The sequence below is a fragment of the Nyctereutes procyonoides genome, unplaced genomic scaffold (assembly GCF_905146905.1).
Source record: "Nyctereutes procyonoides isolate TBG_1078 unplaced genomic scaffold, NYPRO_anot_genome, whole genome shotgun sequence".
NCBI classification, from domain to species: domain Eukaryota; kingdom Metazoa; phylum Chordata; class Mammalia; order Carnivora; family Canidae; genus Nyctereutes; species Nyctereutes procyonoides.
Window position 1 is genome coordinate 45,030,001 of NW_026575135.1, and position 27,317 is coordinate 45,057,317.

The 27,317-nt window shown below is 34.4% G+C and overlaps 1 protein-coding gene across 16 annotated transcripts in view; it reads left to right on the top strand.

Moving 5' to 3' along the window:
- PTPRD (protein tyrosine phosphatase receptor type D) overlaps nucleotides 1–27,317 on the top strand; it is a 504,675-nt gene that overhangs the window by 317,903 nt on the left and 159,455 nt on the right. For 7 of the 16 annotated variants that reach the window (XM_055302389.1, XM_055302395.1, XM_055302392.1 and 4 more), the window contains exons 7-13: nucleotides 577–846; nucleotides 3,729–4,310; nucleotides 13,461–13,594; nucleotides 16,148–16,292; nucleotides 19,753–20,058; nucleotides 20,929–21,122; nucleotides 23,546–23,572. In XM_055302389.1, the coding sequence (XP_055158364.1) occupies nucleotides 577–846; nucleotides 3,729–4,310; nucleotides 13,461–13,594; nucleotides 16,148–16,292; nucleotides 19,753–20,058; nucleotides 20,929–21,122; nucleotides 23,546–23,572 (1,658 nt within the window). The remainder of the gene's footprint in view (nucleotides 1–576; nucleotides 847–3,728; nucleotides 4,311–13,460; nucleotides 13,595–16,147; nucleotides 16,293–19,752; nucleotides 20,059–20,928; nucleotides 21,123–23,545; nucleotides 23,573–27,317) is intronic. The other 9 variants (XM_055302399.1, XM_055302401.1, XM_055302400.1 and 6 more) reach the window with 2 other exon arrangements.

Here is a 27,317-nt window from a genome sequence, read left to right on the forward strand (position 1 = left end):
TCTGAGTCTGAAAGCAAATAAATTGCACTTTCCGTGTCCTCTAGATAATGTTTTCCAGGGCTGGGATGTGACAGTGTGGTCCCACACATACATTCACATCAACTGGAAGTACACAGCACTGAAGTTGGTTTTGATACTCAACTTAAACTTGCTGATGACCTTCCAGCCCCCTTTTCTGCATATACATGCATGCATAGGATCTTTGCTATATGCATGCATGTATATGTTTTTGTGTTTATCTTATGCATGACGTTTGTGTATTGTTAGTTTGTAGATAGTTTGTTGTTTCTTTTCTTTCTTTTTTTTTTTTTTTGTGGGGCCCTTGTAGGTCTGAATCAACCTTTGTATGAATGTGTCTAAGATACCAATGACTAAACTAAATGATTTTTTCTGTGTATACACATACCATACTTGTATGGTCTGTATTATCCACAGTTTTTCTTTGTTTTGTTTTTGAAAAATCCACGACATGTTTTAATTGTTTAATTGTGTTTGTACAGTGCATGTCATTATGTTTAACAAGCCACTTTATCTTGCCTTGTGTATTTTATCATTTTCCCTTGTGTTTTGTTCCAGTTCGCCGTGTCCCACCAAGATTCTCTATCCCACCTACTAATCATGAAATCATGCCAGGTGGAAGTGTCAATATCACCTGTGTGGCCGTGGGGTCACCAATGCCTTATGTGAAGTGGATGTTGGGGGCAGAAGATCTGACACCTGAAGATGATATGCCAATAGGAAGAAATGTACTGGAACTGAATGATGTAAGACAGTCAGCAAATTACACCTGTGTTGCTATGTCAACATTGGGTGTCATTGAAGCAATAGCACAGATCACTGTCAAAGGTATGCTCAATGGTTTTTGCTCTGAAAGTGAAATTTCCTGACTAATGTTCCTACAAAGTCTACCCTTGGAATTCTAAAATGAATCAGTTCATCTGGGTTTAGTTTTCAAGTGCCAAAGTCTAATCATATCTATGGTATCATATAAGGTACACATATCTAGGTAGGCAGATTCTCTCTTAAAAGGACTGACAGCCTAAGTGATGATAATCATCAAAACATTTAACAATAGACTGGGCCTGAGCACTAACCAGGCAGAATGAGAAATGTTAGACACTGTCAACCATTGTGATAGAACTAATGCATACAGGTTTCATATTAATCCAACACTGGGGAGAGTGTATGATAGAAAAATACAAGTAAATATTAATAAATGCTCAAATACATGAAGACAAAAGAAAATTAAATCAACATGGCTTAATAAGAGATGTTTTAAATTTTTAATGGGGCCTATCATTAAGAACCAAAATGTAAGGGACATTATATTCTATTTTAAATTAATCTCTTACCCACTGCACATGAAGTGCTCAGGAAATATTTCCTTTAAGTGCACCAAATGTAACCGAAGTACTATGTTTCACAAATATTTTTGAAATGAAGGAAACAAAAGTAAGTGTGTGAGGTACCAGTTATTTTTATCAGTGTTTATAGAATTCTAGAACACTGTTGCAAACACAGTCAGAGTGAGGGTGACTTTAGATTCTCCCAAATGTCTGTGACTATTGCAAAAATGAACACAAAATATCTTTGCTTTCCAGGAAGTATTATCCTAAAAAAAAAAGTAACAGATGTGTTGTCACTGGTGTCATATCCCCCACCAGGCATGTAGATCAAATATATGCTGCATAAAAGCAATAATGTGGTGTGAGAACAAAGCTACACACTACTGTCAACATTAAATGACTACTGTCATTTAAAATAGTAACATTGTATTGAATATCCATAACTGTATTAGGCATACTTATACTATCCACACATTATAGGCACAAAACCTATACTATACAGTAAATGTGACCCCAAAATTAATGTCTTTTAAGTATCAGTAAGCACACCTTAATTAGCAATATTTTTACTTACCTTAACAATTCAGAAAGCTATCTAGGGAAAACTTAGATCATCTACTTTTCTGAAAAATGCCAATCCAGAATATTTAAACAAATGTCTTTCTATTATTGTTTTCAGTAAAATCCCTTGGCCAAATATTATCATTCTATAGTTCTTAGAATAATATGCAAATATTGAATCACCTTTCTTATAATAACTTTTTCAGTTTCAAATATTTGAAGGTTTATTGAAGACTTTTCAAGAATTCAAATTCGGGAGTAACAATAATATCTTGTTCGACTTACCTTTGTTTTCCTGACTCTTGCCGGTCCCTACACTCTGCACTTCAAAAATAAACAAATATAAGGATGAAACCTATAGGCAAAAAGTAAATCAAAACAAAAAGAACAAGTGAAAGAGAGTGGGGGAGAATATATCCTCATTCATTCAGTTAGGCGTCCATTCAGGTTAACACTGCTAGGCAAGGTACTAGCAGTGTTCCGGAGTTATCAAGTACAAGCTTGCAACTCTTGAACATCTACCATTCTAGAGAGTATTGTACTCTTTGCCTTTACATTGACAAGGAAAAAGCGTTTGAAAGGGTTAATCATATGAATGTTACATCCTGGGTTTTCTCTCAAAAGTTAGCTTGCTGGAATTCTCTCTTCCCCTAGTAACAATTCCTTTCAAAATCAATCTCCAGGGCAAGACACTTAAGTATGAGGTCACCAGTGTGGATAGTTTGTATTCTCAATCAGTAGCATTTTGAGTGAGGTCCCTCTGCTAACAGGAAAGAATTTGAGCTCTAAAAGATGGATTTAATTGCAAATATTTGTCAGATAACCAGGTATTACCAAGATTGAATATAGGGACACATTGGTGACTCAGTGGTGAAGCATCACCTTGTGCCCAAGGCATGATCCCGGGGTCCTGGGATCGAGTCTCACTTCAGGTCCCCACAGGCAACTGCTTCTCCCTCTGCCTGTGTCTCTGCCTCTCTCTCTCTCTGTGTCTCTCATGAATAAATAAATAAATAATCTTAAAAAAATAGAATACATATTATGACAGTAAACTACCTTAAAAAGTTATTTGTGAATATGCTTTAATTTAGTTCAACATTTTTGAATATTAACTAAAAACATGAATTTGAAATTAATTTGAAATTTACTATTCTTTCTTATCTAAAAATTCTTGGTTAGATTATTATTTTTTAAATTACAGTAATAAAGTCTTACAGCTGGAAAATATTATGGTCATTATTCGTCTATAGCAATTCAATGCCACTTCAAAATATTCTAAATTGTATTCTTTTCAATGTTGGTATTTAGTTATTCATTTCTTGAAGCAAGGGGCTAATTGGCTAATTGCCAAACTCTTGGTTATAATAATAGTAATAATTACAACTACTGTTTTTTGAAGGTGCTGGATACATACTAAGAGCATTACTGGAGTAGCTCATTAAATCTTCACAGCAATCTCATGAAATATGGTTACCCAGCTATACAATATTAATCCAGTGATAGTTCTTCCCATTTTCCACGTGAGAAAACTAAAACAAAGAGAGGTTATGCAACACATTCAGGATCATATAATTAATAACTGGTGGATTTGGATACAAGCCTCAAAATACAATGCTCTAGTATGCTTCTAGTAAAATGGCCTTTGTCCCCTATGCATCTTACTGTACATCCTGCCCACTTAGAAAACTATCTTTTGTTATAATCAAATCTAATTCAATCTTTGGTAGATGCATAATTTGGTCATTCTGGTAGTACAGCTTATGTATCTTTGTAATATCTGAGAGATGATGAATACTCACCATCCTTTCCTCTCCCCCTAAGCCTTACCCAAACCTCCAGGAACTCCAGTTGTGACAGAGAGCACAGCCACAAGCATCACGTTGACATGGGACTCCGGGAACCCAGAGCCTGTCTCTTACTACATTATTCAACATAAACCTAAAAATTCGGAGGAACCTTACAAAGAAATTGATGGGGTGGCAACCACTCGCTACAGTGTTGCTGGACTAAGTCCCTACTCAGATTATGAATTCAGGGTTGTTGCTGTCAATAACATTGGGCGGGGACCTCCCAGTGAGCCTGTGCTAACACAGACCTCAGAACAGGCACCGTCCAGTGCCCCACGGGACGTCCAGGCGCGGATGTTAAGTTCAACCACCATTTTGGTACAGTGGAAGGAACCTGAAGAGCCAAATGGGCAAATCCAAGGATACAGAGTTTATTATACAATGGATCCCACTCAGCACGTCAACAACTGGATGAAACATAATGTAGCTGACAGCCAAATCACTACTATTGGCAACTTAGTGCCCCAGAAAACATATTCTGTCAAAGTTTTGGCTTTTACCTCAATTGGAGATGGTCCTCTTTCAAGTGACATACAAGTCATCACTCAGACAGGAGGTACGTCAGGTTTGGGATGGGAAGTAGGGCAGGAGGGGAGGAATAGATGTTAAGAGGTGGGAATGGCAAAAACAAAGAAAGGACCAAGATAAGTATGAATTTTAATTTTTGATACTTAAGAGTTTCTAAACGAGAGTTTAAGATAAGGTCTCTGGAGTGGAACAGGTATGGACACCTGAAAGACTAAGTAATACTTTTAAGTGGAGGGATGCATTTAGCATTTTTTTTTTTTGTACCTGAGTGACTTAAAGATTTTTCTGCATGAGCTGGGTGAATGCATCCTCCATGCAGCATTTGAGACTAGAAATATGCTGCTTTATATTAGTAACTGATAGAATACTCTAACACAATTGTTTAACTTAGGAAAGGTTTTATGGTTCAAGATAAAGTTGAAAATGAAACCATTTTTTCAGGGGGTCTTAGACAATTAAAGGTCTTTTTTAGGGAAGCTATTCACTAAAAATAATCTTCTGATGTTTCTTTTATTTTTTTTTCTTTGGATGGCTTCATGGGTAGAGAGAGACAGTTATTGAGATCCAGGATCAAACTTTGGGGCCTCATTGATGCATTTTACTGGACATTAGAACAGACATTGCATTATTTTTTGGAGAAGACCTTGGCCCTTCCAGTGGTTTTATTTTCATAAGCAGAGATCAGACCCCTCTGATCTGATTCAAAGTGATCAGTTTTGCCTTGGGTTGAGAATATGACAGCAACTTTCTTCGAAAGTTTATTTTTGAACATCTGAGAGCTCTTAGTTTGACCCCTTGTTGTGTCGCTACCTCATAACTTGTGTTAATCTCAATGTCTTGGCAGCATGCCATTGGTCTGTTCCAAGAATCTACATAAAAACCATATTATTGGATGTAGTAGCTCTAGTCTGTAGGTATAACACATTGGTAATCTTTGGGATGCATTTTCTGAATTATCAGAACCAGATCAACCTGTGTGGTTAACCCTGACTTATTTTCATGTTTCATCTTTATGAATTATATCACTGGGGGTGTTCACTGATTTTCCCTGGCTACCAGAGACCTCAGAACATATTTGCAGTCTGCCTGGCTTTGTTTTATTTTCATAGTGTGATTTGGCTCTCACTGGTTCATGGATTTATTATTTTCTCTAATAATATGAAAGATAACTATAATAATATGTCTATTTTTCTATACACACAATTATTCTAAAAAACATTCATATATCTTTCCTACTTGGCTCTTGCAGTTCTTCTGTATTTATTTGCTATATCAATATATAGAAGAACACTGTAGATTAAATTTTCCTTATATAGCTCATTGGTAAATGCAGAAATCTGTGAATCTTGTTCTTTTTCTTGACTAAAACTGGTTAATTATTTTAAGATTATTTTTTTCCACTATTTTAGCAGCTACCTAACACTTTAAACATAAAAAAATACGTAAGAACATATACCTAAAAAAAAAAAAAGAACATATACCTGTGTTCCATGTTTAGTTTTTCTAATTTTTCAGTGGTGATATATATTTTTAAGGATTTATTTATTTATTTGAGAAAGAGAGAGAGAGAGAAGTGGGGGTGGACCCAAAGAGAGAAACCCAAGCAGACTCCCTCCTGAGCATGGAGCCCAGACACAGGCTCAATCCTACCACCCGTGAGATAATGACCTGAGCTGAAATCACTAGTTAGACACTTAACTGACTGAACCACCCATGTGTTCCTTAGTGTTAATATTTTTGAAATTCCTAGTCTTGGAGTAATATAACCAGAGTTTGAATCCACGCCTACCAGTTTTAGCTCTATAACCTTGAACAATTACTTCATTTCTCTGAACTTCAGTTTTCTCATCAAAAATAATAAGCCTTGTAGAGTTTCGAGGTGATATTTGGTTTCTAGGGCAGCTGTAACAAAATACCACAGACTGGATGGTTTGAATAACAGGAATTTACTGTCTCTCTGTTCTAGTGGCCAGACGTTTGAGATTAAGGTGTACATGGAATTGGTTCTTTCTCAGGGCTCTGAGGGAGCTTCCAGGCCTCTCTCCTAGCTTCTGGTAGTTTGCTAGCAATCATGGCTGTTCCTTGCTTTGGAGAGGCATCACCCTGACCCATGCCTTTGTTTTCACATCTCTTCTCCCTGTGGACATGTCTCTCTATCCAAATTTCCTCTTTTCATAAGGATTCCAGTCGTAATAGATTAAGGCTTAAGCTAGTGATCTGATCTTAAATAATTAGGTTTGCAAAAATCTTATTTCCAAATAAGGTTACATTCTGAGGGTTAGGAATTCAACATATGGATTTTTGTGAGATACACTTCAACCCATAACAGCCCTATGAATTAGTTATTGGACAGAAACATTTTATAACTTAAGTAATAGATAATCATCATCATAATAAAAACAGTTGCATATGTGGCATAGTCTGCTGTGAACTTTGCATGTATTAATTTTAGTACCCAATTAGATAGATACGGAATTACCCCATTTGCCAATGAGTAATTGAGGATTAAAGAAGATTCAGGAACTTGTTTTGTGGCCATAAGATTGGTAAGCAGGAAGGCAGAATTTAAATCCAAGCTCCCTGCCGACCTTAAACCTTCATTATTTTCAAATTAATAGTTTGCCTTTTGTGACAGGTTTAATGTCTGCTAAATTTTTGTGCCCACCAGGTGCTCAATAAATAAATAGAGGCAGGAAACATAATCATTCATTTATTCATATCTTTATGATAAACCTTTATTTAAGAATTGTATGAATTTACTTCTGAAAGACTTGGCTATTAGATTATTCCATTACAAAAGTACAAAACATCATTTAGATCTAAAAAAAAAAAGCTTATCTGAAAGTAGTGAAAGGAATACCTCTTTTCATAGGTTATTATACTTGATTCACTAAATTTGGCTCTAAGTTTTTAAACCACAAATTTAAACATAGGACTCCTTGATGATTTATAAATTTTTTTCCCTGACACTAGGAAGATTTAGGTATTTGAGATACCAAATACTTTCTGGAACTAAATTCAACTAAAACATAAGAATCCATGGGAATCATGAGAATCCTTATTCAGAACACAGAAGACAGACAATAATCCCTTGGCCATAGTTTATTGATAGATAGAGAACTGATGGTTAAATGGACCATATTTTGGTTTTCTGTATCACCGAGAGACATAATATGACATAAGCCATAACTCAGTTAAGGTAGGGCTACACCAGGGGCAACTGAGTTAATGTGGGACTATAAACTTAGAAAAATCTGGATGAATTGAGCCACTGATGCATTAGAATAGCTGCTCCAAATCTCAGAGCATTTTTATATTATTTCCAAGAACCTTGTATAATAGTTGTACTTTTACTACTCATTGATTGAGAAGATATAATGACTTGTGCCTGCCAAGATCAATAGGCTAAGAAAACCTTCCAAAATAGCACAATGATTTGATCTGTTCCCTAGGCTTAATTAACAAAAAGCCATTTGATGTTAGTGGACACCTGCCAAATACAATGATGTTAGTCCTAATATAATTAATGCTGAGGTACTCCTTTTTTTTCTTGCTGACTAACTATTTCTTAGGATCATAGCTAGGCAAAAACATAAAATCATTATGAAATATTCCTCTAGAGAGATTACAGAAAATTTGAGGATATAATTATTTTAACTGCAATTTTATCTTTCCCAAACCTATGACAATTTACTTACTAAGATATATGAATTTCTTAAGTATATTTTAATTTTGTACATGCAAAGATACAAATTTCTATGTCTTCTATACCTGAAAGATGCTCATTTCATTTTTTATCTTTAATTCCCTGGCACTAACCGTTCTATTTTTGTTTAAAATTGGACTATGAAGAAACAGTACTTAGTAATAAAGTGAGTTTAAGAGGAAAGTTGTCACTTTTGAACTCATCTAAGATTATTGTTAACATATTGATGTAAATGGAGGATTAATATTAAATTATGTATTTCTGATAATATAGAAAATCAAAATAGAATCTGTTTTATAGTCAATAATATTCTCCTTAATCATGAATATTCATACAGTTAACAATATTAAGTAATTTTTAAATGGTTTTAGATATGAAAATAATATTTCGGTTAAAATATTATTTTTTAGAAACATGAATTCATCTTCCAGTTTTTCCATAGCTTTACCACTGGCATTACAGTCACTTGCTGCTAGTTCACCTTAAAAATATGGAGAATGTAGTATATGTCCATAGTCAAGGGAAGAATTTATATTGTACTAGAAAAAGATTTCTTCTATTAGAATACACATTTTGAAAGAATGTCTTTTTATATAGTTTTCTTGTATAGATAATTATAATAAGAACATACAGTAATTGTACTGTATAAAAGACAAATAAAACTGTGATAAAGAATATAGTAAATTACATCTAAGACCTAATGCCCTAAAATATTGCCTGATGTTTGTGCTAATTGGAGCCATTCTAAATCTGTTAAATCCCAATGTCTGTCTTTTTTCTTTCTTTAGAAAGCATATCTGACCTCTAATTTTTCTGCACAATTAATAGATTCTTGGGAAAAATCTATGGATTGCTATGTGTATACCTTTCTCAGTATAGGCTTTTGGGAGGAAAAGAATTATGTATATTTACTAAATAAATACTGAATAACACCAACTTTAAACTTTTTGAAGAAGTTAATTCCACTCCAAATTCTGGGCATTGTAAAATTGTTATAAAAATATCTATGACATTTAGAGACATTATGTTTTAGATTCCTAGAACTTACTAAATCATTTTATTAGTGTATGTCAACAGGCCTAACTGAGCAAACTAGAAAAAAATTGATTTCCATTTCCCAAGTTATGAATCCAATTTAAATGCATTCTTAAAATAGTTTTAGCAAAGGAGCTAAAAGGAATTTGAGTAAAGGAGCTCTGGATGTAAATACAACTGTAATAAAATTTAACTTTTCGCATTGGTATATAATGACAATTGAGAGTAAGATGTGTGCAGGTGCTCATGTATTAAATACTTATCAATGATATGTTTTTGGCACTTACAAATCAGACTCCTTGTTTTGAATTTTGTTTTGTTTTAATACCTCTAAAATTCTGGTCATTGTTTTTATTGTTATCATTTATTAAAATGCTAAATACATTTTTAAATATATTTTAGCAGTAATAGGTTTTCCAGTCTCTGATAATATTTTGTATTTGTAATATAGCTAAATGAAATTGTTGGATAGCCATTTACTACATTTTAACCCTCCTTAGAAATATTTCCTAAATTTTACTTAAGTATCTATCTCTAATATTATTAGCATTTCAGGTGACATACAGATTTTACCTCCATCACTCATTCATTCTCCATTCTCTGTCTTTGAGTTGCCTTCAGATATTTATATGGAGTATGATAGTAGTACTACTCAAATACTTTATATTTATCAATAGGATCATAAGCTTATTGAGGGAATTGATAACTCATATTTGTATTTCCTTGTGGACATTAAATAATCAAGAAGGAAACTATAATGTTGACACCACTTTACAGAATACAAAGATTTCTTAAATATAGTTTTAAGGAAAAATTTTCAGTTCTACCCACATTTCCTCTGTCCACATCTAAATTCTAAATTTGGTTTATGGTCGATATGATCACATCTCGCTTTTTAATGTAGAATGATTGCTCTGAAGTTTCTAGATAGACTTATTAAAATTTTTCCCATGATTTTCCAGAATCTCAGAGTTCCCTATAAAATTTGTGTTCAGTTATTTGGTGAGAGAAATACTACAACCCAGAAAAGCTCTTAAATAAAAGTAAAATAGACACAGACAAACAATAAGTGAAGATAAAAGAATGCCAGTTGGTTTGAGGTGTAAAGACTGTGAGAACATTTGTGGAGAGAAAGAGAGAGAGAGGGGCGGGGGGGGGGGGGAAGGTGTGTTTTGTGTTTAAAAAAACACAAACATACATGATAATAGAACCTGAAGCCACAGTAATTGATATCCAAGTCTAACTGACAGAAGATGAAGTACTCCCTGTGTTTCTAAATAATACAGAGAAATAAGACTGTTTGGGGCTCCCTGAAGTGATCCTTCATGTACATATATTATGATCATTAAGACGACTGTGTTTGAGGAATGTAAACATAAATCCATTAATTTCATAGCTGTTTTTCTTTTACTTTGATGACTCCATTTTATTGTGGTTGTTTCAACTATGGCTAAATGAGGAAGCATCTCCGTAGGTGAATCTTCAGTTCCCAGGGAGGTGGCACCTTAAGGTGTTTATGAATATAGAGACTGATATAATACAAAGGTCTTTGACAGCACTTGTCCATTTGCTGGATTTTGCCTGTAGACATATTTGTCTCCTATCGTGTTTTTCAGTTAATTTCAATTAATTCAGTTAATTTCCAATGGTTAAAAATGGAAAGATTTTACCTAGAAGGTAAACTTCCATTGAAAAATCAGTTCAGGCAAGCTTGGACCAAAATTGCACAAAGCCTTAGTCTCCTGGCACTGAACATTACCAAGGCCTACAGGTGGCTAGGCGCACTTCCACTGGCCCCAGACCCCACTGGTCTCTGTACTAAGTGATCTCTCTGCCTGATACCTCTGGACATCCATATTTCTACCACAAATTTAACGTCTAGTAAATTAAATTACCCTCCAGACCACTTCGAAAGAAGGACAAGATAGAAGGAGGAGAACCTTGTATATATTATTTAAAGTCATCTGACCACTGCTTATTTTGTCCAAGAATAAAATGGACAGTACACCCTCTGACGCTTCAAGCCTGTTTAATTCATTATTTAGAAGGAGAGGTGTCTTAATGCATTGGAGGCTCAGATGAAGTTTGTGTCACTACACAAGGATAAAACATTGAGACCTACTGGGAATTTGTTCAAGACAAATTAAAAGCAAAAAAGTAAACAGTTTAAATAAGAAGTTAATTAGATTTCCAAGATGTTTTCAATCAATGTCAATTTATTATTATCATTAGTCCGGGAGGAAATACATAACAAGCAATTATTATCCTGAGAGCAGCTTTCAGTTCTGTCCCTGTTTTTAATTCTTGACAATACTGTGTTCCAGTTTGGGGTAAGTCAGGAGTTACCATAAGGCTTTCTTCTTTCCCAGGCTGGTGGAAGTTGGGAGAAAGAAAAAAGGAAACAAAAGTGGAGAGAAGGAAGTGACCACACACATATGCATAAATGTGCATTTTTAGGGGAGAACCCTTTTAATCACCTGAATATTAAAATCCAATCATAAATTCCCCATCTGTCTGATTGTTCTTGGCTTCCATTTTTGCTCCTGCCAGCGTTTTTGGTATTTACCTTTTAGAACTAATGCATTCTCTATTTGCTTTGCTATTTTCCTGTTTATTTTTCCCTCTGTTCTCCCTTCTCTGCTCTTGATCTTTTATCTTCTTTTGTCTCCATTTCTCGGTCTGGATGATTGCCTTAGGTATCTCACTAGGCAAATACAGAGAAAAAAGAAAAGAAAAAAGGATACCCTGTTTAGAAAGTATGTTCACAGAGGCATCAAGTTAACGAGTATCTCAAGGCCTGTGATACAAAAGAGGAGAAAAGATGATGAATGCAACTAGAAATAAGAAGCACTGACTATTGATCCCCCCTTATTCATAAGTCCAAACATGAGAGTGTATGCCTGCACATGCAGGTACATATGTGCACGCACGCATGTGTGCATGCATGAGCGTGTGCGTGTGCGTACACACACACACACACAGACACACACTGTTAGCACCCCAGACAGAGGAATAAAATAGGAATACTGGAAACTATTGTGGTAGATCTGTTTAGACTTAGATCTCTTTTTAAACAAAAGACTTTTTTTTTAAGTTGTATTACAGAGAGATGACTACAAAAGAAAAAAAAGTAAAACCTTTTATATTTCCAAAGATCTTCTTACTTAGGAAAATTATGCTTTAAGTATTACTTAAGAAATTGAAGTCTTATGTTAGCTACAAAGTATATTTTTTCTTAAGTTTTTCAATGTTTATGCCCATTCACCAAAAAACACTTCACATGTTCTTTCCCCTCTAGTATAAAAGTATTATTGTTCTGTTTTTCATTGAATATGCACAGAATTTTCATGTTTACTTGTGGGAATACAGGCATATGGTCAGCTATCAGCCTTTAAGACATAACACAATATCAGGGGTAATGACACAAATATTTAATTTGAACCAATCAGAGCAGACATGGACCAAGGACCATGTAAGGTTAGCTGGACTAGTGATGCCTGAGCTCCATGAGTCTTATGTATAAGGGATAGAGGACTTAATGGGATTTGGTGTTAACTAGGACGTTGGGGTTGTAAAACCTATTCTAATACAGCATTTGAATAAAGTGTTTTAAACTAGATAGAAGTCTCATCTTTTAATAGATCTGATATAGAGCTCTCCAAGTTGTCTATTACAAGGGTATGTGACTAATATGAGAATTATGGATAACATCTGTTAAATTACTGCATTTCTGATAATAAATGTATTCTTTAAACTTTTTGATTTGTGTAGTAAATTTAGCTCCATCTTACTATGGACAGTATTAAGTTCACTTTAGGCCTAGTATACTAAGTGATTTAAAAAGTCAATTAGGGATTAGAAGTAATTATTTGTAAGTGATTTTTTTTAAGCTCTTTTTCAAAATATGGGTTGGTAAGAAAAAATGCAATGTGATTCTGGATTACCAGTAGGTTTCTTCATGGAGCAAAGGTGGGATTTTATAAATCTAATTGGAAATAATTTTGAAAGTTGAATGTAGTGCTAGAGAACAAGCTCTCAGTTGTAAAATAACAATGGTGTTTATTTAGCACTTGTTATGATTTAGACAATATTTATTCCAAGTGGATTGTATAAATTGTCTCGTTTATTACTTTTACCAATATTATGAAATAAGTTTATTATTCTTAAGATCACATTTAGAAACTGATCTATTCTATATTTGTTAATTCTACTATATCTTGTATAGATTTTAAATTGATCAAGGACAAGTTCAGTGTTAATAATACTCTCATATGTTGAAGGAGGGAAAGTAGACTATAACAATGTTAAGAGACCTAGCTCTTTATTAAGTTGACGTATGTGGACACATTTTGAGAAGTTTAAACAGATGCACTAATGGAAGGGTTTTCAAATACTCAAGGTGATGATCAGCTCAGTCCTCTGCCTTCCTGTTTTTAGTGCCAGGGCAACCACTAAACTTCAAAGCTGAACCTGAGTCAGAAACAAGTATATTACTGTCTTGGACACCTCCACGTTCAGATACCATTGCCAGCTACGAACTGGTCTACAAGGATGGGGAACATGGCGAAGAGGTAAGGTCATTTGCTTCTGATCATTCACTGCACTGTGGCGTGACTCTACTTTTGTGTACTTGCCCAAGTTCTGCCAAAAGGTCAGATGTCTTATAGAGCACTTAGGTTGAAAAATTTACTCATCAGAAAAGAAGCTTGACCAAAAAAATCAGAGTATTGATTTCAAGCCTTTGGAAGGTGAAGTGGGGTAAATGACCACAACAAAACAGCTCCTGTCCCTATTTCCAGGTTCCCAAACTTCATCTGAAAGTATCTAAAGGAATGTACCCCATGAGACTTAAGGACTTCCTTTATTTCTCTTCTGCATTATAGTACTTGAGTCATATGCCGACATGTGACTAAATGACCTCCAAGGCTTTGGATAGATGATTTGTCCAAACTGGTTCAGAGAAAGAGGCTGTGTAGCAAATGTTTATTTCTATGCCAAGAGTTCTTTGATATTTATAGGAGTATATGTAATGTCTGAGTGTGCTGTGCAAATAAGAAAATGGTACATTGAAGAAGTCTGACCATTGTTGATAGTCACTGAAAGGAGAAACAAAGTCAATATAACTAATATATATATTGACAGATATAGCAAGGGTTTCGCATATGTTAACTCATTCAGTTCTTACAGTGGTGCTGTGAGTCAGTCTCTCCTTTTAATTGATTTTACATATAACAAAATGGGGCACAAAGATAAACAAATCCCCCAGCTCTCACACTATTGAATGACAGAACTGGGAGGCATTCAGGTTCCAGAACCGATCTTTTTAAGGATTTGGATCTACTACCTCTTGGGTGTACTTTGTATAAATTACAGAAATCAGTATCAAGATACATCCAACATTTTCAGAATGGGAATATATGATAGCAATGAATGCAATTCTTTTGTTCCTGTGAAATCCAGTCTGGAACATTGGGACAGAAATGTTGGTGAAACTATATGTGAAAACTCAATCCACCTAAGTCATTTTATTATACTTCTTAGTATTCTTTATCTTAAAAAGATCTTCACAAATCTAGGCAGCCCTTGACTTCTAACAGAAATATCTTTTTTAAAACACTCACATAATAAATGAAATATTATCAGTTAACTTATGGTATATCATTCTGAATGCTATAATAAATTAGTATGTTCCTATACGCTTCTATCTTATTACAGTTCTTTGAATTGAGCAGAATCTCCAAAGACCAGGTTCTAAATACAGTGCTTTTAGAGTTAGCTAACAGAGCCAATATGAATTAAGCACTCAAGTTATGTAATTGAAATGCCGCTATAACTTAAAGTACTCATGTTACCACTGTTGGTGTTTTTATTAAGACATAATTCAACATTAATTTATTTTAAATCCTTACCACTACCCAACTAAAAAACAAATAAAATACAACAGTGTAGGAGAGTGGTACTCCTCTGAGAATATTATAGATGTAGATGCTTGAATGTTGGCACATCTACTCTGTTTTACAGTTGTTTCTTTGGGGATTCCCTTTTTACTTACCATTTGGGAAATCTAAAATTTCTGAAAAGCTTTTGTGTTTGTGAGCCAGAATACCCTAGGGATGTTTTTTCTACTTTTATATTTGAATTTCCCTTGAATGATTTCTGTTTGTGTGAACAGCAAACTGTATTCAACGAGAAGCCTTAAGATTATTTATGCCAGTACTAGATTACATATTAGTGGATATTTTTAGGCTTACTTAAACAGGCTGATGTTCAATATGAGATTGATTACCCCTATATAGCTCTGTTTTTGCTAAAACACAAGTCAATTTTAAGCATGAAAAGTAAGAGTTCTAATATTCAATTAAAGAAACCTTATTTCAAAAGCTCTTTATGATGTTAAAATTCGTGGAAAAGTTTGACTTTTTTCCTCCAACTGTGTGCTCTGTAGTCACAAAGAAGGTCTTAAAATTATTTTATTTTTTTATTTTTATTTTAAATCAAGTCTAAAGTGATGATACAGTCTCATATAACTTATCCAGCTTTCTTCAGTGACTAACCTCTGGTTTTTATCCCATCAGAATTCTGCAATTTCAGATCTCGTGTAGCAATGTCATAGAAACCGTACAGTAGTTTTTGTTGCTACTTTTGGCCATATCTTCTATGCCTCTATTTAAAATGCATAAAGTCATGGGAGATGAGCTAGACAATCTCTTCATTTGAAATTGCACACATTGGCCATGCTCCAGTGCCAGGGGCAGGTGTCAATTGCTATTGTGGGCTTTGTCACAGCAACACATGCACCGTAAGGTACAACACATTTATGGGTAGTGGCCTCTCAACCTCTCTCTTATTTGATGCATTTGATAACTAGATCATCATTAGAATGATCTCTGGTTTCCATTGTTCTAATTGCCTTACTTGTTGTATTAATTTGCTTTTTAAACACTGATGTTTTCCTTCTGTAATTCCCCTGGTAGAGTCCTAGATACTCACTGTTGGTTCTGTTTGTGATATTTTGATGATTTTATAACCCCAATGGCAGAAACTGGAGGTTGCAGACAGTGTGATAAAAATATTTGCATGTATCTTAATAAAAATGACCCAGTTCTTTTGTTACTTATCCACAGCAACGAGTTACCATTGAGCCAGGGACATCTTATAGGCTGCAAGGGCTGAAACCAAACAGTTTGTACTACTTCCGTCTGGCCGCACGCTCTCCTCAAGGCCTGGGTGCTTCCACAGCTGAAATATCAGCCAGAACCATGCAGTCAAGTAGGTGTCTCTCTTTGCTTACTTTTTGCCCTTTCTCACCAGGCGGTATCGTGGCCTTTTATCTCCACCAACAAACAATCAGCTAATTAATAATTTTGACAATCAGTAGTGTCTATGCTAGTAAGCATCCACTTTGGAGATTACAGCCATGATCTATTTTGGTTTCCACCTTGGTCCAAATAGCAGACCCCATTCTCCCACTTCCTAAGCTGAAAGAAGTTGAAAGGGTTAGGAGATTTCTGTAAGAAAAATGAATGAGAGTTCCACCTGTCCTGTGTAGTGATTTTTAACCCTGTAAAGCAAAATTCTGGTTGAGAACACTGCCAAATAATCACAGAGGACTTAACAAACTAAAGAGGTAACAAAGAAAGACCAAACTTGTATGTTTTTTAAGCACACAGGGCTTTTTTTAAAGTTTATTTATTTCTATTTATTTACGTCTGTATGTATGTATGTATGTATGTATTTATCTTAGCGGGAGTGGGGGTGCTTTGGGAGGGACAAAGGGAGAGAAGGAATCTTAAGCAACACCCAGTGCAGAGCCTGATGCATGGCTTGATCTCATGACCTGAGCTGAAATCAAGAGTTGGTTGCTTAGTGGACGGAGTCCCCCAGGTGCCCCTAAGCATACAGGTTTTAATTTTGGTAACAAACAGGTTTTTATTTCATATATTTGTTTCTACTCAGAGAAAAGCTCAGCTCTTGTGACTAGTTTGTTATTAACTCTGCAAGTAGTACATGTGGAAATCTGGAACATGTGTAGAAAATCTGTATTTGGGCAAATTTAGGAACAATGGAATAATCACAAGTACATTTGCAATCCTAAATTGTATTTTGTTTCCTCAGGTTCAATTTCTTTTTGGAACTGTTACCTTAAAGCATAGTTGTGTTTATCACAATGGGGGTTTATTGTGTCCAGGCAAGATTGCTTTGTGTAAAGCATTGTATGGAAGTTTATTTTTGGTGGAAAGTTTGGTGACTCATAATAATAGTATTGTTTGCTCTTTATTAGTATGTTTCTATAATTAGTCTATTAAACAGCCACTTACCTTGAATTAAACAGTTTTATGGAGTTATTCCCCTAGGTATTTTTTTGATTCTTTATACTTTTTATGTGATTTTTGATGTAGTAGTATATGTAGTAGATATGTATAATCTCAATACATTGAATTTTATAAAGGGATGCTCTGCAGACCTAAATTTTAGACCTATCAGCAACCATGAAATTTATGGATTTTTTCAAAAAATGAATTTTCTTTCATATAAGCAAGTCTATTTTCTATAGAAATTTAAAATCTTTCAGGATTTTTTTGAAGATAAAATTTATATTCTTTCTCTTTCTCAAAACATGGCTGGTGGTACAAAAAACTATTAGGATCCTATTACTTAATCCATGAGTGATTATACCCTATTCCCATAAAGTTCTCTTTCTTTTAAAAACTGAAGCATGTAAATTAATGCAGTTTTGTATTCTACTTTGAAATCCAGGCAGGCTAATAAGTAATATCATAGAAGACAACTCTTAAACTCAGATATTTAATTAAAAGAATGTGACATGCTTCAATATTCTGTTTTGTGTGGTTTACAAAACAGACTTTTTTGCATACATACATACATACCTATTTACATACATAGAGATGGAATGGACATTTTATAACCACATCAAAAGCTTATCTACTCAATTATATTAAAGTAAAAGGTTCAAGAGGTGTTGAATATATTCTCACAGAATAGGAGGTCTGAAGGTAGCAATGTAGTAAAAACCAAATCAGCTTTTTAAAAAGAATTACAAATGAGTCCTTGCTGTTACAAGAACAACTCAATTTATTATGAATAATGGTAATGCATACGAAATAGTTTTATAATTTGAAATCTAAGAACCTGGAGTCAGAATCAATAAAAATGATAGATATTCTAATGATTTTGCAAACCTTACTCCAAACTTACAAGATTGTCTTATGAGAATTTCCTTTTGGTTGGTACAGGGAGCTTTCATTTTGATTGACTGTAATGAAGAAGCCAAGACATATAAATTAAAAAAGACTGATAATCCTATAAACAATTAGATACATCTAATGCTACATAATATTAAGACCCACAAAGTGTAAGGAAATAAAAAAAAAGGCTAAGGAAATACCCAAACCACATATTGACATACACAAAATTAGAAATGATTTACTCATTCTATCAGATCAATTGCCTTAAAATAAAGAAATATAGATATATATAGTTATGTATATCTTATCCCCCTTATTCGTTCTTTAGGAATTATACATTATTAACTTTAAAAATAATTTATGATAATGGTTACATTGCTCTTTATTGCTTTTTAAAATTTTCTCAAATAGTGATATATTTGGGTAATTTGATAGAAAATAATTACTCAGAAAGTGACCATTTTATTTTAGAATGGACAATAAAAAGTTTCTCTTTTAACTCATATAAATTCTACTTAATATGATTACATATGAAATGAAAGAAATTTTGCACATAAGTAATATCTTTTCCAGATGGTTCTCAAGATCTTTTTTTAAACAGTTCTTTTTAATGACTATGTTACTGACATTTTGTAAGGGATAGATGATTATTATTGATTTTATCAAAATTTGCTGGTGGAATCTAATTCTTTACTAGCAATGGTGTCTCAAGAAGAGTTACAATAAATTTTTTTAAAAAAACTGAAAGCTGACATAGGGTAAGTACAAGTTACAGTCAGAATCAACAAGCCTGACATTACCTTCGGGTAGGTAAATCTCACAGTACATGTTTTCATCCTTTTTGATTCTGCATGTTCACTGTATATGGGCTACAATCAATGCTAGATTAATACCTTTCCTTAAAACTAGTCAGGCTGACTCAGTTTTTCAGATAGTTAGAAAGAATGCTCTTATATTTGGACTTTTATTTCTTTTCTTTTTTTTTAAATGGAATTGGTGGAAGGGTCTGTAACAGTTATTGCAACTTTTTAGACCTAAAAACCTTTTCACAAATGAATAGTGTATATGACTCACCTCATTTTAGAATGTAGAAGTGAAAGCTTGAAACAGAATCTGTGAAGCATCATCAGACTATCATGTAATAAATCTTCGATATTTACAGCTTTTTTTTTTAATTGGGTAGTCTGTACAGTAGGGCTGGGGAATTGATTTAGAAGAAGAATGTAAATTGCAGGTAGGTAATTTTATTTGAGGCTCTATTATCTCAAGGTTTCATGTTCACATATTCCCCCCACTCATTATTTAACAATTATTTTTGGTCATTTATTCATTTTTTGGTTTATTCATATTACTAAGCCAAGGTACATCAATTTAAAATTTTAAGTTTCAAAGCCTTATTTTCATTTTGTTGCCCTTATTGTTCATTTATTTATTTTTGCCTTTTCTTTTGTTTTATCATTTTTTTTTTCCAACCACTCCTGTCCTTTCACTCAAACCCTCCTTTAACTCACTACCAAAATAAGAGCCATCAGCTCCTCCTCAAGACATTAGTTGCACCAGCCCAAGTTCCACTAGTATTTTGGTAAGTTGGCAACCTCCACCCGTGGAAAAACAGAATGGCATTATTACTGAATACTCTATCAAGTACACCTCAGTGGATGGAGAAGATGACAAACCTCATGAGATTTTGGGCATTCCTTCGGACACTACTAAATACCTTTTGGAACAGCTGGAAAAATGGACTGAGTACCGCATCACTGTGACAGCACACACAGACGTTGGCCCTGGCCCTGAGAGCTTCTCCGTGTTGATTCGAACTGATGAAGATGGTATGTTGCCTCTGCTCCGTCAGTTTGCACCCTTCTGACACAATCTTGGTCTGCTGTCCTTTGATAGGCTAACAGTAATCAGTTGTTTTCTGCTCATCTTTTTTTTTACCCAGCATCGCTGTAACTTCAATAGTTTTTGCCAAAGACCTATCTTTGCTGTAGCCTGGGCATTTTTTTTTTTCAATCTCAACACAATAATTTGCTTCCTTTTAAAAGAACATTTGGCTCTTATGACCTTGTAATCCAGGCCCTCTCTGTACTTCCGTCTGAAGTCTTCTGCGTTTTTCTTGGCCTTTTTTGTCATTCTTTTACATTTTGAAGTTAACTTTTCAAAACTGTCTTCTTATCTTCTTGTTGCTTTTTTGTCTTGCATATTTCAGAGACACTGATGCTCGACATTCAATTTTTGGCATCTGTTGTTTGGAAAACCTTTGATAGGAGAAAAAAAGAAGAAAACCGATATAATCAAGAATCTTTTTATTCTGCTAAAAAGAGATCTTTAAAAAACACACAACAATCAACAACCAGTTTTTGTTATTATTTCAATGCTATTCCTCTTTGTGCTTTAATGCTTTGAGCCTCAAAGCATCTTCCTTGGCTTTTGTACATTTTTTACATGTTTTTCTATTTCTCTGATACTCTTTTTTTCTTCCATTTTTTTTTTTTTTTGGCATTGGTCATGTTTTTTGATCTTTTCTTAAAAGGTAGAGCAGATTGGTTGAGCATTTTCATTGCTTGAAAATGTTTGTATTCCACAAAGGAAACATAGTGGGTCTGCCCATTTTTTTTTTTAAACCTAAGTAAAGAAAATACTCTTACTGGGTGGGACAAGTGCCTATAATTTTCTTTTATCCAATGATGTTGTTCCAGTTCCTAGTGGTCCTCCTCGCAAAGTCGAGGTAGAGGCTGTCAACTCAACATCTGTTAAAGTCTCATGGCGCTCACCTGTGCCCAATAAACAGCATGGCCAGATAAGAGGATACCAGGTGCATTATGTGAGGATGGAAAATGGTGAGCCTAAGGGCCAGCCCATGCTGAAGGATGTCATGCTGGCTGATGCGCAGGTAAGCCTCTGAAATTACATACCTATGTTTTTATTTATTTATTATATATTTATTTTAGCCTATACCTTGAAATGGACCCTCATTTTAATTGTTTTTGACATTTAAAAATCCTGTACAAAATTCTAGTTTTTAAAACAGATGATACGTATTTACCTTCTCAGTCAGAGTTGACAGCATATGAGGAAGTGAGTTGTACTGAAATGATATTCAAGCCTAATTAAAAACATGTGATTGTTTTCTTAAAATACAGATACTCAACTCTCCACATTTATATCTGAATTTGCCTTTCTGACTTCAAAAAAATTGAATTGATTTTAATCAAAGTAACAAGAAGAATTCTAAGCAGCTGTGTTAGAACTATTGAAACTAAGTTGATCTGACTTCTAAATGTATGACCTGTTCTGTTGAAGAAAAGACATGTTTATTTGAAGAAAATTATCCAGCTTGTATTTTATTTAGTACATATTTATCAAACCATATACTTAGAAGTAATTATTTCATTTCCCAGAGAAATGAAGAACAATGCATTCATATATTTAAAATAAAGGTCTTACAAAATAATACTTTACCTTTAATATATGAAATGAAAAATTAATTTAGAGTTTTCTGGAAAATAAATGGGATCCACCATGTTAAACCAAGTTAAGAAAAGTATAAAGAGCAGTTGAGTGTGTGAGAAATTCTATTGATCCTTGGGTGATAGTTTTCAACCATGCAGTCACTACTTGGCTTTGTAATCAGTTGTTTAAAGCAGAGCATTACATGTTTTTTTATTTTATTTTTTTGTAATTTAAAGTGTTTAAAAGATAATGCTATAATAAATACACCTGTATTCTATATAGTTACCTGAAAAGAAGAAGAAGATTTCAATTAATAGCTTCTCCTGGGGATTACATGTAACCTGTGGATAGCTTCTCTGTACTGGGTCCAGTATAGAGATGGTATGCTATGAATAGGAGAGTACTAGGCTTATCTAGCAAATTGGTGGCTGGGCATGGAAAAGGCTGGGGTTTGGAAAATTTGAAATGTATTTCAGTAAAAGGTTTCTTACCCTGTGTCAAAGTAAAGAAGACTATGAGCTAAGTTGAGAACTCTTAGGTTGCCAAATTTTGCATTCTTGTCTCAGTGCAAATAAGAGAGCAACTCATGTCCCTGTGGCTCTAAGGAAAACATTGACCCCAGAGTTTTAATATAATCAACTCATGAAAATGCTGTTTTTCCTTCTATATTGAAACGTTTTGATAACGGGATCTGGATTAAAGGTTTGGACCTGATTAAGTAATCAGGTCCAAATCCAGTTCCATGGTTTTGAAGTCTATTTCTGTGAACTTATTATTTAGATTCATAGTCCTTTAGACTCTAGAAAAGGGCATTGCTTTTTCTAAATATTTATTCTGTACTGTCTGATTATGTAATCATAATATGAAATTAATCAAGCCATTAATGCCTATATTTTCTTTTGTAAGTCTGTTATTATGAAAAAGAGAATGATATGGCCATAATGGTTTTATGTTCTTCAAGTCCTAGAAAGTTTTACATTATAAACCTGTAGTTCTATCAGTGTTTTCATTGTGGAGGATGGTAGTTAATGGAATTATATGATAAAAAAATGCCTTAAATGTGAACACAGTTCTTCCTGTCTTCTACTTTGTCTTTTCTTTTCTTTTTTTAATTTTTTTAAAGATTTTATTTATTTATTCATGAGAGAGGAGAGACAGAGAGAGAGAGAGAGAGAGAGAGAGGCAGAGACACAGGCAGAGGGAGAAGCAGGCTCCATGCAGGGAGCCCTATGCGGGACTTGATCCTGGGACTCCAGAATCACGCCCTGGGCTGAAGGCAGGCTCTAAACCGCTGAGCCACCCAGGGATCCCCTACTTTGTCTTTTCTTTATTAATTTGATGATTTGCCTTATGTGTATATGTTTTTGATTGTTGTTCTTTTGCCTACTTCATGTATTCTCTGAATTTTCATTGAAATTCCACTGCATCTTGCAAGATTTCCCTGGGGCTATAAGATTCCAATATTTTATGAAAGGTGGTATTCTAATTAGTGACATAAATTAATTGCATAACATAAAGAAAAAGTAAAAATAAATGTCATAAAGTAGTGTATGATTAAAAACACTAACTGTATATTATACCTTATTGATTCATTTCAGTGAACCACACATTAAAAATATGTGTTAGCTAATTTTAATAATAACAATACAAACATATTTACTTTTGACGTCTCAGTTCAGAGTGAGGGTGGCAGCCTAACACACCTACTCTTTGGAATTTTACGTACACACTGCTTCAGTTGCTTGTTTTGTTTTGTTTTGTTTTAATCTAAGGAGGGCAACATTGCCTTTATAAGGCTACAAATTTCTCTTCATTCCTTTTTATTTTGTTTTCCTCTTCCCCAACCTTCTTAAACTCAATCAGTGGGAATTTGATGATACTACTGAACATGTGAGTAATTTTGGACGGCTTTGTCAGAAAAGATTATAAATGCTTGCTTTTTCTGTTATCCTTCTTTCACTTATTTGTGATATGTCGTCACAGTTTGCTTGGATGCATGAACTAACAAATTATTTTTAAATTATCCTCACTACATGGTATACTTTTAATTTAAGTTTTTGTTTTGTGAAATTGGCATGGTGCTACTGATTGCATAAGAAATATCATGAGCTCATGTTGCTTTGATGGCTGTTACTAACTCTGCCTTGTGACACAGTTAGAGGAGGAACGCTTTAAGTGGAGGTATCACAGATGAGAGATATCAAGCTGTTTGATATAGGCCACTCATAAACCGTACCCCAGGGTTACATTTTCCGCAGATAACACTATGTAGATCTGGTACTAATTATATCTAGACATGGCAATTCTCTGTTGTACCCATAGAAATTTGAGTTAAATTGAATAAGTCATGCCAAGAGGCAGAAAGTATCTCACTGAGGGAGGAATTTTTTAAAATATTTCAATGGCTGGATTATGTTATTTATTGGTAGCTTATTACTATGCATAGGTTTCTGTGGGGGACATAGGATGTGACACCTACTTTCTAAGTGTTTGCAGTAGGTGGCTAGGAAGGATGTACAGTTCAGAAAAGTTCCATAAATTACAACAAAAGTGATGACCTCAAGCAATATGTAATTAATTAGTAAATGAGTGGCATTGTCAGCCAGAACTATGAATTCAAGGGCCATGGACCAAAAGTAGAAGAGGTCTTGAAACTTTGTTGAGAACTTAAGAAATATATAAAGGTTGAAGAGGTAGAAAAGTGTGTGTGTGTGTGTGTGTGTGTGTCTGTGTGTGTGTGTTGGGGATTCAGAGGTAGGAATGCATTTTTTATGATGTAGCCATTGAGGCAGGTCATGAATCTGATATAGTCAAGTGATATGGGCTTTCCAATTCAACATGAATGAAGGGGTTCAAGCTAGTAAATTAGTGCTAAGTATGGTGAAGGAATAACTTTCAGTATAATGTTGGGAAAACCTGAAGTGTCAAGCTAAAGAGCTAGCTTTTAACTCTTCAGGACTGGAGAGATACAGAAAATTATTAAAAACAGAAGTAAGATAAAGGTTGGTAAGGGTATTTTTTCATTTTTCATTTATTTATTTATTTATTTATTTATTTATTTATTTATTTATTTTTTTTTTTTTCCGAAATGCAGGGTTCTTATTGGGAATATTGGTAAATACGATAGGCAAGGTATCAGTTTTAGTGGAACTGACAGTGTTTGATAAACTTCTTAGATTGTGATCCATAGTAAGAAATGCATTATATGTTATGACCAATGTGTTCATATGTTTAAAATAAAGGTCTTACAAAATAATATATTACCTTTAAATATATGTAAAATTTAATATTTTGCATGAAGTATATCCTATTTCTTTTTTAAAATGCAAGTCATGACTGAGTAAATTGATTTCATGACCTACTTAAGTGGGTCATTACCTGCAGCTTGAAAGCCAATGACATAGTGGATAGATTAGAGAGAAAGAAGATAGTAAACAGGGAAACAAAAATAGTTCTTTTACTAAAGTAGTCATTAAATAATAAAAATTCAATAGAGTTGAAGCAGTGGAGATGAAAAAGGGGCAGTTTTGGTCAATATTTTAGAAGAAAAATTGACAAAAACTTACTAAGAATTAGGCGAAGAAAAAGAGATCAAGTCACTCGTAGGTTTGGAGCATCTAAAACATTCATCAACGTGTAGAAGCGAGGAGGGGAATTTGCTCTTGGGAATGACATTTGAGCTTCAGTTAAGTTGAACTTGAGGGAACAATTGATTGTCAAGGGGAAATGTCCAACACATATTTACAGTGTACATGCCACTGGAGCCCTGATGGGAAAACAGGACCAGAAATGAGTTTAGAATATAGAGAGGAAAAATTCCTTAAGGTTTGGAGGTGTGTTTTTTTTGGGGGGTGGGACTAGAGAGAAACACAGCAGGCCAGTAACTGTTTCAGCATCCAGGAATGCCAATTTTTAATAGGCAGGGGCAGGAAGTTGAGTGGGGATATGATGGGAGAAGGCAAACGAGAATGAGGAATGCTGGTCATGCTATCAGCCACACTACCTCACAGAGCATATGGAAACCACCAAGGAAGTATGCCCACAGTTTAAAGAAAGAAAATGTAACACACAAGATGATGTGATCCAGGCAGATAGAGGTGTATTCAGCTGTGATTATACCACCACAGAGGGTTTGGCCAATTACAAATTGCATTACATATGTTATCCTGTAACAGCCGGCATGAGAGGAAGGGCATGTGTGGTTCATCCAATTTGACAAATGAAAGAGACTTATATAAGGCTCAGAGTACATAAATTCCTTTCTACATGATTTGGTGATAGAACCAAGCCCTGCTTTTCCCCACCCTACCCCAGTCTTGCCTAGTGGGGTAGTCTTGCCTAAATATAGCAGAAATTCAGTAGCACGTGAGAGGGACTTTGGAAACAATAATGTTGTCCTTTTTCCCATCATAATTTCTGGAATACCCAGTATATCTACTATAATTTAGAATGCTACTCCTGGGTGATTCAGATTGTTTTTATAGCCTCTCTAATGTTAGTGAAACCATACCAAGGTCCTGAAAATAAAATCTCTCTCCCAAATATAGCCCATTCTTTTGGCGGAATAATATTTCCAATGGCTGCTCAGGATGATATCTGAAATTCCTGAATTTCTATTCCAATGATATTCCTACTATTTTGAGAAAAGCATACTGTCAAAAGCTGTCATATTTGGGATCAGATTCAATAGTTGAGTTCTATGGTGTGTCTTACAGCCTTGCACAGAAAAATCCTTCTGTCCTACACACAATCTAGTCCATTCCATAAACTCTCACTTGCATTGTCTTCGGATGTGGAAGACAATGACATTGTATTATTTATTGAATCTAATCATATTTAATTTGAAAACATAGCAGTGCCAAATATCTGAAAGGGCTCTTTACAACTGTGTATTTGTGTGTGGGGATGCAGGTGTATGTGTAGCAACTCTAAAGAAAATAACAGAACAAACTACTCTATGTAAAGAATTATAATTACATATTACATAATAATCTCCTGTTTGGAAGAACAGGTCTAAATTTTGTAACCATTCACATTTTGGAGCCAAAATTAAGAGAAAACTAGAATTGTGATAAATAGTGTATGACATTTGACGTTTCTAAACAGAATTAATTGAGTACTCTCCATGAGGATGTGGTGAAAAATGCATTGTTCTTTGGTTTTATGACCTACTCCAAATCACCAGAAAATTCTCCTTATTGTGTAATGATTTTAGTCCAAACTGTATGTAACTAACCAATACTATGTTACTTGAGTCCTAAGAAACTTCTCTGGCTGTCAGGATATCTAGGTCCGACAGATCAGCCATTTGGCAAAATACTAGCATAGGGATAAAACAGACTGCATTGGCATCAGCTGCATCACTGGTCTGTGGGCCAGACTATAGTGGATACATATTGAGAGCTCCTGGCATAATATAACTGCTGGTTTATTGTTTGCTCACCATGAGCCAGGCATAAGTTTTTAGTATTTACCTGATATAATTCATTGAATCCTTCTGTTATCCCAACCTTCACATGAGAAACTGAGGTACAGAGGTGGTTAACTCACCTGCCCTGGATCACCAAGCTAGTAAATAAGGAGATGCAGCTTTAAATTCAAGAATTCAGGAGTTCTGGCCCCAGGTATTGTGTTT